Raw genomic sequence first — 14,029 nt, 5'->3', positions numbered from 1 at the left:
CAAATACTGACAGAGGCTTCTGTTAATCTTGAACTCTTGACCTAAAGGTGCAAGGCCAAATTGCTTTATGCTTCATATGTCAGCTCCCATTTACACTGTGTACAAAATTACTTGTCTCTGATATTCGGTTAGAAAATGTGAAGAATTTGACTAATGGTGGAGCTCTTGATTTTGTCTGGCAGCATAATGTATTGATTGTGAAGGCTAAACACTAAATAACACTTAGCAGTGGGAAGTTAATAATTTGATATGAGGCAGAAGGAAAGCCACATAAGGAACATGTTGCTAACAATTAACCTTAATAAGCAGTTCTGAATCCACTTTTGCATCCGATGTCCCCTAATTGAAAAACTAGGGTGAGGTTTTAATCAAGACCCACCCACCACATCAGAAGATGGTGGCAAGAACTCCTGACATGAGAGGAAACAAGAAAATTACGACAACAATTACAGAAGCGTATCCACCTGTGGGCCATTTGAACACTGCCACCCCCATGTATAATTCAGACCCAATCATTCACAGAATGTACCTGTTAGGAATAGTCTGCTACGTAACATATGGCTCTACTTAATCAAATATACAGTTTTGTTGTTTCCAACTCAGAATATTCCTTTAAGGCACCCTGCAGTCCAAGTCAGTCATTCACACTCTGATGTGGTCTCAAACATTTAAATATTTATACACTGCATTTTATTTTTATGTATATGCTGTCTGAGAGACTTTTTAACTTCACAAACCGCTAGACCTTTCTAAAGGCCATTTTGCAGTAGTTGCTGCCCCACCAGTCCATACATAATGGGTCTCATCCAAAATTCTGTTTGCTTGTTTTCTGTTAAGCACATTGCTCAAAATATGACAAAAAGCAGAAATTGGAGCTACAAAGACTCTTTTTTCACAGTGATATTTGAACCAGCTGTAAAGATTTAAATCACACTAGCTCTTGTTTTATGAACGTCCTTTTACAATAAGAAAACCATGGAATGCCTTGAAAAAAGAAACTCTGATATGAAACAGATGTTTTATCTTTTCTAGCTTTACTATTGTAGTTTGCAATGGGTAATTAATGCACAGAACTTTGTTGAAGCATTTGGATTGGTCAAGAGAAGTACTTATGGGACTGGATAACTCAAGGCATTCTGAATAAATTCAAGGCATTCTGAATAAACTGCAAAAATGTTAATATACTTGATTATTTGGGGTGATTACTTTTGCATGTACAGAATATAATACATTATGTAGTGAATACCTTCAATTAGATAATAAGGGAAAATGTAACTAACACATGCCAGACATCAAATGTAATGGAGATAGTGCCCCTCCCTCATCTAGCTGTATAAATAGAAGCTTTGAGGAAGGTGATTTCAATCTGTGACATGGAGATGAAGGAAAGGATTAAAACCTCTACATTGTTTATTTCTGACAAAATTAACAGCTACCAAAACTAACGTCACCATCACCTGTATCTAAAGAGGGGTCATTTCCACCTTCACAGGCAGTTTGCCCCTCGTAGTCCATTATATACTGCATTGATTTATTAACTTATAAATATGAAGTGATTTATATTATAATGATTCATTAGGAACCCACTACCTGGATAGGTCCCACTGCCCAAAGAAACTCAGATGACACTACTCCCCCTTATCAGATGTAACAACAAAAGCCAACCTAAATGATCCATGGAGAGTTGTGCATGATAGACTACACTATCTTTTCTAATGCCCACAAGGCATATTCTAGAATTGATTCCTTCTTCACTTCAAATTCTCTCCTTAACAACATACACGATGCTTCAATAGAACCAATGATCTATTCTGATCATGCAGCCATCACTCTAATTTGGAAAATCGGTCCTACAATGCCCAAAACAAAATTCTGGGCATTTAATGCAATCCTCCTGGCAGACAAATTCAAAAAGCACATACAAGAGACTATTAAATTGTTCTATCAGGAGAACAAAAACTCATCCACTTCAGAGGCTCTCCTCTGAGACACACTGAAAGCAGTCCTCTGTAGACTCTTCATTCAGGAAGGACCGCTTAGGAAAAAGCTTGGAAATCTGATAAGGTTATCCTTGATACAGGGACTTTCATGACTATCTCAAATTCATAAAAACTCAGGTGACTCTGACAGTACTTCACCAAAAAAATCAGAATTAGTTGGTTTAGACGCTAGGAAAATTCAGGCCTCACTTGACTACACAAAAGCTTATTACTCCATCTTCAATAATAAGAATTTCCACCTTTTAGCTAGAGTAGAGAAAAGACAGGCCGAGAAAGGAACAATTTATTCCATAATATTCACCAGAGGCAATCAGGCTACTTCCACTAATGAGATCATCTATGAATTTCACTCATTCTACTCTAAATTATATTCCATTGAAATACCTACCACTTTCTTTGGTTCAAATACAGTTGGCCCTCCATATCCACAGATTCTTTATCCCTTGATTTAATCATCCATGGCTTGAAAATATTCCCCAAAAATATAAATTTCAAAAAGCAAACCTTGCTTTTGCCATTTTATGTAAGGGACACTATTTTACTATGCCACTGTATTTAATGGGACTTGCGAATCCATGATTTTGGTATCCACGGGTGGTCCTGGAACCAAACCCCAGCACATACCAAGGGCCTACTGTATTATGTTGGCCTCAACAAAACTCTAATCAGGACTCACAGATGGTATTTAATTACCACCCAAATATCAAGAATAGCTAAAAAATGTCCCATCATGTTGGAGGGGCTGCAAACAGAATGGTTCCTGTCTCTATATGTGGATAGAATGTCCTAAAGTTAAAACTTTTTTGGCAGTAGTCATAAGCCAGATCTCACTTTTCAACAAACAAACCAGGCATTTTTGTCCTGTACTTTTCTTAATCCATTTGTATACCAATGAAAACAGTGCTCTTAAACAGAAAAACCTTATTGCCTTTTTCTGGCTGCTGAAAGAACTGAAATAGCAGTCAGATGGAATACAAAAGATTTAACTCTGAAACAATGGTGGACTAGAGTTTGGAACAGAAGTTTACTTGGAAAACGTTCCTATAGCATTAATTCTTGTAACGGACAAAAGAAATCACACTCCTTTTACGAGGACTAGTAAACTCTTATTATGTTATTGCTATCTCACATTTGCCCAAACTACTTTCATGAACAGCTGATTTATGGGGAGATACTTTCTGCTTGAAACTGAAAGGCTCTCTCAGTGAACTTCTGTGTTCATCCTAACTGTACAATGTTCCCCAGATAACCACTCTAATTGAAACGTTTGTTAAACGTCCCTTATATGTGTTTTTCTGTTGATTCATACCCTAAGCCTGTTTTGACATTTTGTTGTTGTTGATTTAGTATTCTTTATGGAACTTAAATAAATAAAAGTTTTAAAAAATACAATGATTCATTAGGTCAGATTCTGATCTCTAGTACACAGGATTAAATCCATCCAAAATCCATTCAGCCAATGGAACTTGAAATCATGTTCTATGTGACAGTAACAGAACTACAAACTCTTGCTCTTTGGGATTGGCACATGGGATGTCCTTGGATGGAAGGGGAACAGGGGCTGCAACAGAAAATGGAATCAGTAGAAAATGCTGGCTGGGTTTCCACTCTTTCCACTCTTGAGATCCACTTAATGGCCTGTAGAATCAGAGACATACCATGGGGAGCCATGACCTATCCATTCTCATATTCTCAGAGGTAGTTATTTAGTTCATACCGAAACAAAACGAACTTATTACTATTATATCTGAAGCAGAAAACTATGGTTTGCACTTGCTCTCCAAAATGCAATTGCAAACTATAGTTAAATCAAAGTTTGTACTTATGATCTGGAAAAAAATTGCAAACAATAGCTTGCTGGTTCAGAAACTATGGTTTCTACTAAAGTAGTAGTGTTAGCTAAATGCAAATGTACAAGAAGAGGAGTGAATACAGAAGCCAGAAACTTGCTCATTTAGAACCAAATTATATTTAAACTGATTCTATGTATCGCATTTGCCTGTTCTCCCAATTTATATTCATTAACATCTATGGTTCTACTTGTTGCCAGCTGGTCTATCCCTATATTTTCCCTGTATCTTAACAATCTTTCCCATTCTTAGAAATCTTCAATTAGAGTATATAGATTGACATTCTCATTTCACATTTGGCTATTTGCCTTACCTGTTGCCACGCTTGAATAGTTTTATGTAGAGAGTAAACAGCATGTTGTCCAAAGCTGATAAATATTGGATCCACCATCACATTTGCATCCAATAACTTTTCCACTAAATTTCCAGAAATGGCAACCTGACCAAACACACCAAATGGCTTTACAACACCCTGCATTGTAAGGTTTCTATATTCCAAATGTTTGCAGTCAATCTTAGAAGAGAATTGGATTTCCTTGAAGACTGATCCATCACTCCACTGCCTTAAATAGATATGTGGTTTTTTGAATGAAATTATCAAGTACTCTAGCTCAGATGGCACATTTTTATCAGAAGTAAATGGATGAAGGAATTTTGGTGTTCCTGTAGAACAAAACAAAAAAGATCCATAATGCAAAATAAAATAAACTGGAAAAGAATCTATTGATGAGCACAGTACCAACTGACAGAACAAACCACACATTTTCTAGATCAGATCAATGTATTTTATACTAAAAATTATAATTATATCAATAGATAAATTTGATGAGCTTAATGTAGTAGTTAAAATTACAGGCAAATCCTCTCTTGAAACCAACACAGCCATATTTGAAATTAAAATGAAGTCTATAATTTTAATATATTCAGAATTCAAATCTATTTGCTAAAAATTAAAAACATTTTATCTGTTCTGTCAAGGACATGTTTATCTGTAAGCACTCATATAATTGATTTTATCATTTATTTTCTTCTAAGTCACAAATCAAATGTTAATCATCTATGTTTAAAAGTTCATACCCACCAGGTTGAGCCCAGTTTGTTTTTTCAGAGCTTATGCGTTTTTGTCTTTGGGTATATGCATTTAAGCATAGGACCCAGGAAACAGTCTAAAGCAGGGATAGGCAAGCTGTTGCTTTCCAAGTGTTTTAGATTATAAAACCTATAAAGTGCAGGCAGCATGGCCAAAGACAGAGTATTGCGGGAGGCGTAGTCCAATATTTGTGAGGGTCAACACATTGCTTATTCCTGTCATAAAGTTACAAGAAGTAGCAATCTTATTGTACTCCAACAGGTCTGGGTCTAATCAGTGCCAAAACTAGAGACTACCTAGGAATCTTACATACATCCCTTTGATAGAAAAAAGGTGCAGTGCAAAGTAAAAAAAAAAAAGAACTATTGTGTGTATTGTACAAAAACTAGCATTCTAGGAAGTTAGCAGTATACAACAGCCATTAGTTACTATCAACAGACTATTACTGAAGTAAATCTTGATGATAATGGCTATGGTAATAAGAGTAAAAATAATCATCACCACTGAACAACAAAGTCCAGACCCAAATCACAGATCTCTGACTTGAAGGCAAAAGCCAGAGAGCAAATTAGGCCTAAGAGAACATTGGGGATAAACTCATCTGCAACATCTGTTTAGTTCTTCAGCATATCTGGATGCTGATGAAAAATAAATTGTTAATGGCTGTATGGCTCAACAGCTAATAAATGCACAAGGGAAATGGAAAAGTAGAACTGTTTTAAATATATCCCATTATCATGTGCATTTCTAAAAAAAGCATCATGAGACAGAACCATCTCAGGCCTAAGCAGGATCATGCTTATGTTGTTTTAGTGTGCTTAAATAATCTAAAGGCACCACATTGCATCTGATCATGAGAGCAAAGCAGGGTCAGCTCTATTTAGTACCCAGATGGGAGACTGTCAACAAATACCAGGTGCTGTAAGCTATATTTCAGAGGAAGGAACTGCCAAAACCACCTCTAAGTATTCCTTGCCCAAGAAAACCCTATGAAATTAATGGGGTTGTCATACATCTACAGGTAACTTAAAGGTACATACAGATAGATACATTATTTCAAGAAAATGACTACCCAAATTATAGAACAACAGATTATTTTTAATCTGTGGAAAATCATATTCCTGGAAATAAATGGTTATTAAGTTGACTTAAGAGTCAGTCTGCAATACCCATAGTTGTGTATACTGAATTGTCCCACTGTGATTAAACTTGCAAAGAAAACAATTATAATTAACAGCAGCTTAGCATAGTGTTTTCTGGAAAAGAGAATTACATATGCTAATATGAGCTGTGTTTGGTCCAAGCTGCTTTTGCTTTTCTCATTGTCTGTCAAATATAATGTTCCAAATGTGGACTTGGATTCATCAGCTGGGACACAGAAGAACCAAAGACAGTGTCAAGTCACTGTTTTCAAGATGATATAATATTTATGTTAGAAAAAAATTGTTATTCACATATTTAGTTACCTGAAAAAGAACAAACTACTTCAGCACAAAGCCCCACTTTTAAAAAGAGAGTAGATATTTGTCCATCTTTCCTGGAAAGCATTATTTGAAATCAGACAATCTAACAAAATTTCTTCAAGTAAAATCAACATCAGCATAACAGCACATACTACTGAACAAAAACAGATGACTTGTTCCCTTCTTTTTATAACAACCAAGTTCTCAATTCTTAGAGTATTCTTTAGAATCTCTTTGCTCAAAGGATGTAAAAGTAGTACATCATTTTTGGAAAACTAAAAAACTGAATTTACTTTATCAGATAGCTAAGAATAAAGTGAAGGGGGCACTTGCAACCATTAGTCAGGGCTTAGAAAATGCAGCACCTTCTGCAGTTACTGAATCCAAACACTCTTTTGTACACATTCCTGCTACTGATAAGTAGGTGTAAGTTATCTGAGCATATGGTTCTCGAAACAAAGAAACTGCAAATATAAAGCAGGTGGGGCGATGACGAATAAAAGTAAAAGAAACAGTTATAGGCTTCCCCTCATGAGTGCAAGATACATACCTGTGCCCAACTGATCCAGATGATGGCAAAGGTGGAGTTCCAAATGAGCAAACTGGATTGAAACTCCAAGGGAAGGCACAAACCAAGGGGTAAAGCATGAATCCACCCTGGTGCAAGCTGCTAGTGCCGTAGGAGTTACAAGCTGGTCACAAGCACTTTGGGAGCCTGTTTCGCTTTCGGTGCTGAAGAGGAAAATATAGTTGAGAGCATTGCTTCAACATATCCTAGTACTTAATCGAGGTATTTGGCCATTTGTACTGTTGATTTTGGGCACCCCCCTCCCAGAAATTACCAACTTGTTTTTTAGCTAACTGCAACAACTTGTGCACACATTACCTTTAAGCAGACCTTGCATGATTGTTATTTCAACTCATTTACCCCTTTTAATTAAAGAGAACAGATTAAATAGTATACTAAAATGCTAGTGCTAGCTGTTAGAACAGGAAGTGTTTGAGAAATCAACAACAGTTAAACATAATTTCATTGCATTAATTTCAGCAACGAATGAAATACAGTACAGCATTTATAAATCTAAATGCAAAGAAATGACATTCTTTTCTCAGATGATGCTTTTCTTCACATTTTTGCATACAGTGAATACTACTGGACAGCCAATCATTAAGAAAGAAAACAATTTAAATGTGGCACGGTCTAAATGTTAAAACAAAATTCTAAAGCTGTAATTTCATAATTAACGTAATATCCTATTGCCCTGTCTCCCAGTAATAATTGATGATACCAACAAACAAGTTTAAACACATCCCAGTTTCTAATACTGCAGTCCTACACCCTTTCCTTGAGACCTCTGAGAAGACATGTATAAGATTGTGCTGGAAATACTATACAGACTAACATAATGAGAGCTCTCTCTCTTTCTCTCTCTCTGTGTATTTCAGGAACAGGAAATGTCCCCAAGGCTTGCAGGGGATACGACAGCCCCAGATCTCCTAGAATACACTGTCCAACCATTTATTATGTTGCTGCTGCCACTTCTACTATTGAAATTTGGCAATAAATATAGCAACAATTTCAGGAGCAAGTGGGTGCCAGAGCATTTCATAGGGCTTCCTGATCATAGGGGCTCGTACACTGCTTTTCTAATTGCAAATATGGTAAAGGTAAGAAAAATAGGTAAAAAGCAGTGGTTAAAGCAGAGGTGGCAACTGGGAGCTATGGAGAGCTACATATCAAAGGGTTTAATGTAGCCACCACTGATACCTGACGGAGAGATAGATACATAAATGAATTGTAGACGATAGGTTACCTCTGGGCATTTAAGTTTAATAAATTCAAAAGGTTATTGTCTTCATGTACAGTAATATATATTTATATTCTGACTAACAAGAATAAGAACAATTGGGAGGCCAATACTATACAAAGAACAGAAGAATAACAACACAGAAAGGGATTTATGTGAAATGCTGGGGACCATTAACAGCTCAACTATGCAGCATAGGTACTGTACTGCTGTTTAAGGAATAAAATTCTGATCCCCCTTAATATCCAGTGTAATCTCTTAATACCTGAAAGTACCCTTGGAGTCTTGTTTTGACAATTGCAGTAGACATTAACTCTCCACATACTGTCAGTGTTGTCACTGACAAAAACTTTTCTAGAAAATACTTTTAAATAAAATATTAATCAGAGTGGCAAGTCCCAAATGAACACACAGCAACAATTTTGACTACATTGCTAAATGCTTTGATGAAAAAAAGTTAATTGAACTCCACAAGCTTTACATCCATTTCCCAAAGAGTTCATGTTTCTGTGATCCTAAGCTAACCACAAAGGTAATTTTGTGACAGTCCCAGATTCATAGGAATTAACCTTGTCTAAAATGCTTAACTTCTCAGTGATGAAAATGCATTCCTTTGCAATTAACATGAAGAGATCATTTCAACCTGATATGATCAATGGAAACCAGATGCTCAATTTTTTATTGATTTGTTATCCATTTTCTAATTTCTAGACTCTAGTATATTATATATACAGGCAAAACACAGCCAAGAACTATGCTGTCTATTCTACTAATTTATGATTTTTGTTTTTTGGTGAATCCGTATATCTAGACTCCTATACTGGGAGAAAGGCAGGATATGTAACCACAACAACAACAGCTATCTGTATCTTCAGCTGTATGTTCACTCAAACAAGTCATCAGGAAACATACTCAGTACTCTTCAAAGCCTTGCTGGTCCCATGAGAGACAACAGGCCAAAAAGCACAGAACTCATCTGGTGCTTCTGTGTTCAACCTAAGAACTAAAAGCAGTATAGTGGTTCAAGTAATAGATTAAACCTTTAGAATCAGGTTCCAGGTCCCTACTGCGCTTTGAAAGCACTAGATTACTCTATGCTATTCACTATCTCTTAACCTAACCTATCTCAAAGTGTTGTTGTGACAATAAAGCCGGTTAGGGGAGAGACTCCTCAGATTATTAGAGAAAAAAAGAAAAAGAAGCAAAACAAAAACACAAAATTAGGCTGGATATTTACCAACAATGTTTTAACTATGATGTATTCTTCCTCACTGCATGTGCCAGATTAGATAATGAGTAAGTTTGAACACGACATAAAAATATTTTGTGGGGAGAGTGAATGATTCCGTTTTGGCAATCTACCTCTGTGACCCCATAACAGAATTATCTCTCTCATTAAATACCTCAAAGTCTGATTACCTTTGGTCATCCCCTGAGTTCTGATTGCTATTTAGGACAATCCTCCAAAGATCTGAAGCTACAAGCTCTTTCTGGTCTGTAATTAGGTTGATAGTAGGCAGTGAAAGCTCACAAACTTTGCTTTCTGATAGGCTGAATTCTCTGAAAGCAACAAATGCTTTCTGGAGCTCATCCCAGTATTCCAAGCTGCACGGAATCTGTAATATTCACAAAACAAACTTTAGTTGCATGTCCTTTCCAAACAAACCGAAACCCCCCCCATGTATTTATAATACTGTATTATTTATAACTGCTACATTATTGCTTTTTTAAAAATGGGAAATAGTAAATGATTGTACTTGCTGTCATCTCTTCAGTCACACTCTTAAATATTTCTTCCAGAATTTTAATATTAATCCATTTGATATTAATAAAGGCTTTTATCCACTTAACTATCATCTGTATATATTGCAACCAACTACTAAAAACAATATACAAGTCATCCAAATTACTATACAAATATACAAGGAAAATAGATGTTAAGTAGTTGCAAACTCTACAAAAGTTGAATGACAAAATCATATCCAGAAAGCATTTTCCTAACACTTTAAGTAACTGAAATTTTTGATATAATTTTTCATGTACAAATAAAATTTGGAGACAGAAAGTAGCATTTCCCATTGTACATCTGTTAGAGATCAGGAGTTATTACAGTGAGTAGCTAATTATCTGCTTAGACTCTTTTTTCAGGAAGACTGACCCAGTCCAGGACAGGATATCCCACCTCTAAGAACCATCAAAAGTTTGTTCTTATCTAGATTCAGCATTGGCTTGTTAACCCTCATCGTGACTACTGCTGTATCTAAGCATCCATTAAGGAAGTATCACCATTGCTCATCCAAGAACAAAAATAATTGTGGTATGTGGTCAGCATGTCGAGGATACCATACTCCACAACTCACTCTCCCTCCCTCCACTGCCATGATATTCAGCAAGACATATTATAAAATATGACACACTACACATATCATATCCCACGGGAAGGGCAAATATCCATCGTAACCCTCTTCAAATGCCATTAATATGTGCTACTAGTACTGAAATAAACAAAATGAAGGATCTTGAATTTTCACTATGTAGGTTATTTAGGAGTCAAACAGACTAAACCATAATTAACTACTCATAAGACCAGCATTAGGCCAATTTTATTATACACACCAGGAAGGCAAATAATTATTTGGAGGATTTTCTATTTAGCTGTTTAAATAGGAAAGCTTTTAAAACATACTTTTTAAAAAACAAGGCAGCAACAGAAAGCAGATTTCTTTGTACACAATACTTCATGCTAAGGTGTTTAAGACATGAAAGCTCTTTATGTCAGCAAATATGTAGAATGCAGTGGAAACAGAGTGTATGTTATAAAATAAAAACTGCACATTCATTCTTCAGTGACCTCCTTAAGGATTTCGCGAATCACCAAAATGCTAAAATAGCAAACTTCATAATGTGAAATATTAAAAGGAGATTGATAACCTGATATACAAAGGCGAGCAAGGGAGAAAGTCCCATTGAAACCCATAGGGTTCACAGTGGAAGAGAGCTTTGGGTACTAGATTTGGGAATTTAAACGTATTTCAACTGTATATTTCTAACCATATCACATCATTTGTTCTTGTGGGTGGATACAGGGTATTACTAATGGCCCAGCTTGGGAAATTTAAAGGAAGATGAATGCTTTGTGCAGTAGCAGCTGCCAAAAATAATAGTTTGAAACTTGGATATCAAGTATATTCCACAAAATGACTCATGGCAGGGGAAGTGAGGATATTAGTTGAGCTAGAAAGCGTCCCATAAGTGAAATAAAATTGTATTCCTTTTGTCTTGAAAAACATGATTAATACTTTACCTACATTTCAAATAATGGTTATCTCCAGGGATATTGCTCCTTCCACTGCTAACATAAAAGTTTAAGAAAGGGGCACTGACAGAGTGCTGTTAGAACATACATACTGTCTCTCTCTCTCTCTCTCTCTCTCTCACACACACACACACACACACACACACACACACAAAACAAAACACCACTCTACACTCTGGGTCTTCCATACAATACCAGCAAAAAAAAAAAATCTGGAGTGGCACACAGATAGTGAAACAGCAAGGCAAAAGGGGTGATGGCTTGAGCTTCTCTTGTTCAAGATGAGCTAAACCAGTTTCAATGGCAATCTGTGAAGAGAACTGAGTTGCTACTAAAAGCTAAGAAGAGATGAAATCAATTCTAAGGTGGGTAGCCTGAAGATAGTAACTGTGTGCTAGTGCAGGGATGACAGAATGGCCTCTTTTCTTGCTGATCCAGTATCTCTCTATCTGATCTGTTAGGTTCACTGGTGAAATTTTTTGTTTACTCAAGTAGAAGCAGAGGCAAACTATCTCAGTCAGGAATATTCTCCACCTGTCTCTCACTTTTCTGTCCCAAAAGATACCTTTTGATTCTGTGTTTAGAATAATTTTATACTGCTATGCTAATTTAATATGTCTTAGGTGTTTAAAATTGTTTTAAATCCTTTTGTAAGCTGCTCTGAAACCTTGCCACCTTTGGAACATCCCTCTTGACTCCAAAGATACTTTAATTTCTGAAATTATAATAGAAGATGAAAATCCAAGTACCATACTAATGAACATTTGTATAATTAAAGATCAGAACACAATCTTAACAGTTGTTAACAATTGTGAAATTAGTAGAAAGCAAACCATTTATAATGAACACAGCAGTGGCAAATTTAGAAGCTGTATTGTTGGTATCTAGCTCCTCATAAAAGCAACACCTTTGAGTAACTACTTGGAAGCAAAAGCTACCAGCAGCTGTCTACAGATTACCAACTGCTGAAATAGCAGTGTTTCTTGTTCTGAATAAATGAATTCTAAACCAAAACTGGTTATGAATTTCACTTTAACTGGCTACCTTAACTTTGTTTTACTATATGTATCTGTGTGTGTTTGCGCACGCGTGCGCACACACACACACCCACACACATATATATAGAGAGAGTTAACTCTAAATCCCAGTCCTACTGAAGCTAACTGCATTTAAACTTCATTGATTTAACAGACAAGGTTATGTATGTACTTAAACATTCAACTGAAACTGGGGAGGTTTCAACATATTAGGTCTGCTGGATCACACCCTATATGTTTACTTTAGAAGTTTAAATTTCTTATTTCTTAACAGTTTTCTCTAAGGATGTCTATGTCAGAAAAATATTACTTTACAACAAAGCACACACATTATACAAGAGGCCTATCTAGCTGTGTAGGTGTGACCAATAATTTTTTTACTGATGACACAGAATAAAATACAGTATATAAGAGAAGGCCATTTGTCACGGTACTGGAATGTTCTTCTTATTTGTATAATTAATTCTCCATTAAAAATTTATATGTATCCATGCGCACAAAGATTTTGTTAATATCTATATTTCATAAGTTGATCGTCTGAGAAATGTCCCCAGAGAAATCCCCTCTTCTCCTTTTAAAATTTTTCCACTGTATTTCTCTCAAGTGAATGTACCATCTGAGCATCACTTGAGGCAAATCAGTGCGGTTGAGGAAAATGCTATGGATAAGCACAAAAGCTAGATCTTAACATACCTCGTAGTCAGTGATTAATTTGTAAAATTAGAGATGCCCAAGACCATGACTGCCTGGAAGTTGGGCCTCTAATCTGAAAGCTTCACTCTCTAATCCTTAATGTGCAGGTCTGGAGGTTCAGTGAAAAGAAAAAAGAGAGAGAGAGAAAGCCTTGCCTAACGTAAGACAAATTCTCATTGCAGGTCCTAACATTAACTTCTTGGAACAAAATCTGGGATCAAAACAGAGAGTTCCATGTTAAATTAATCACATAAATGGATTACTTTCCTCTAATTACAAATGTGATACAACTCAGCAGATGACAATGGTATCTCCTAAGACACCAAGGTAAGGTTAATTGAAAAGTGTACATAAAAAAACCACACAAAATACTTCAGCTTAATACTTGATGGAGAACCTTTCTTGTGTCATTTTCCAGTGTCATCCCCATTTACTAGACAGGGTCATCAACCAACAACTGCATTTTTTCATCTGTTGGCAGAATTGGATTAAATTTAGAGTTATAGAAGTCAGTAACAGTCCTAACTCTCTGACCATGGCGGCTCCTCCATCTTGGCTAATGTTTCCTCCTCCCTTCCACCATCTGCCAGCCATGTGTCCTAAATACCCTAAAGGTACCAAATCCTCTGATCTTGGAACCTAAACAAGGTCAGCACTGGTCAGTGCTTGGATGGGAGACCACCAATGCATACTGGTTCTGTAGGCTCTATTTCAGAGGAAGGAACTGGTAAAACCATCTCTGAGTATTTCTTGCCTAAGAAAATCCTATGAA

General features: G+C 36.2%; 1 protein-coding gene across 3 annotated transcripts in view; it reads right to left on the bottom strand.

The window, feature by feature from the left end:
- The window catches only part of VPS13B (vacuolar protein sorting 13 homolog B), a 485,868-nt gene that overhangs the window by 77,765 nt on the left and 394,074 nt on the right, over nt 1-14,029 (bottom strand). For all 3 annotated transcript variants that reach the window (XM_042465697.1, XM_042465696.1, XM_042465698.1), the window contains 3 exons: nt 9,631-9,827; nt 6,954-7,135; nt 4,164-4,513 (listed from right to left, as the gene is read on the bottom strand). In XM_042465697.1, coding sequence (XP_042321631.1) covers nt 4,164-4,513; nt 6,954-7,135; nt 9,631-9,827 — 729 coding nt within the window. The remainder of the gene's footprint in view (nt 1-4,163; nt 4,514-6,953; nt 7,136-9,630; nt 9,828-14,029) is intronic.

The sequence above is a fragment of the Sceloporus undulatus genome, chromosome 4 (assembly GCF_019175285.1).
Source record: "Sceloporus undulatus isolate JIND9_A2432 ecotype Alabama chromosome 4, SceUnd_v1.1, whole genome shotgun sequence".
Lineage (NCBI taxonomy): Eukaryota > Metazoa > Chordata > Lepidosauria > Squamata > Phrynosomatidae > Sceloporus > Sceloporus undulatus.
Note: the sequence above shows the minus strand (reverse complement) of the source record. Positions and strands in the feature narration are given on the sequence as shown.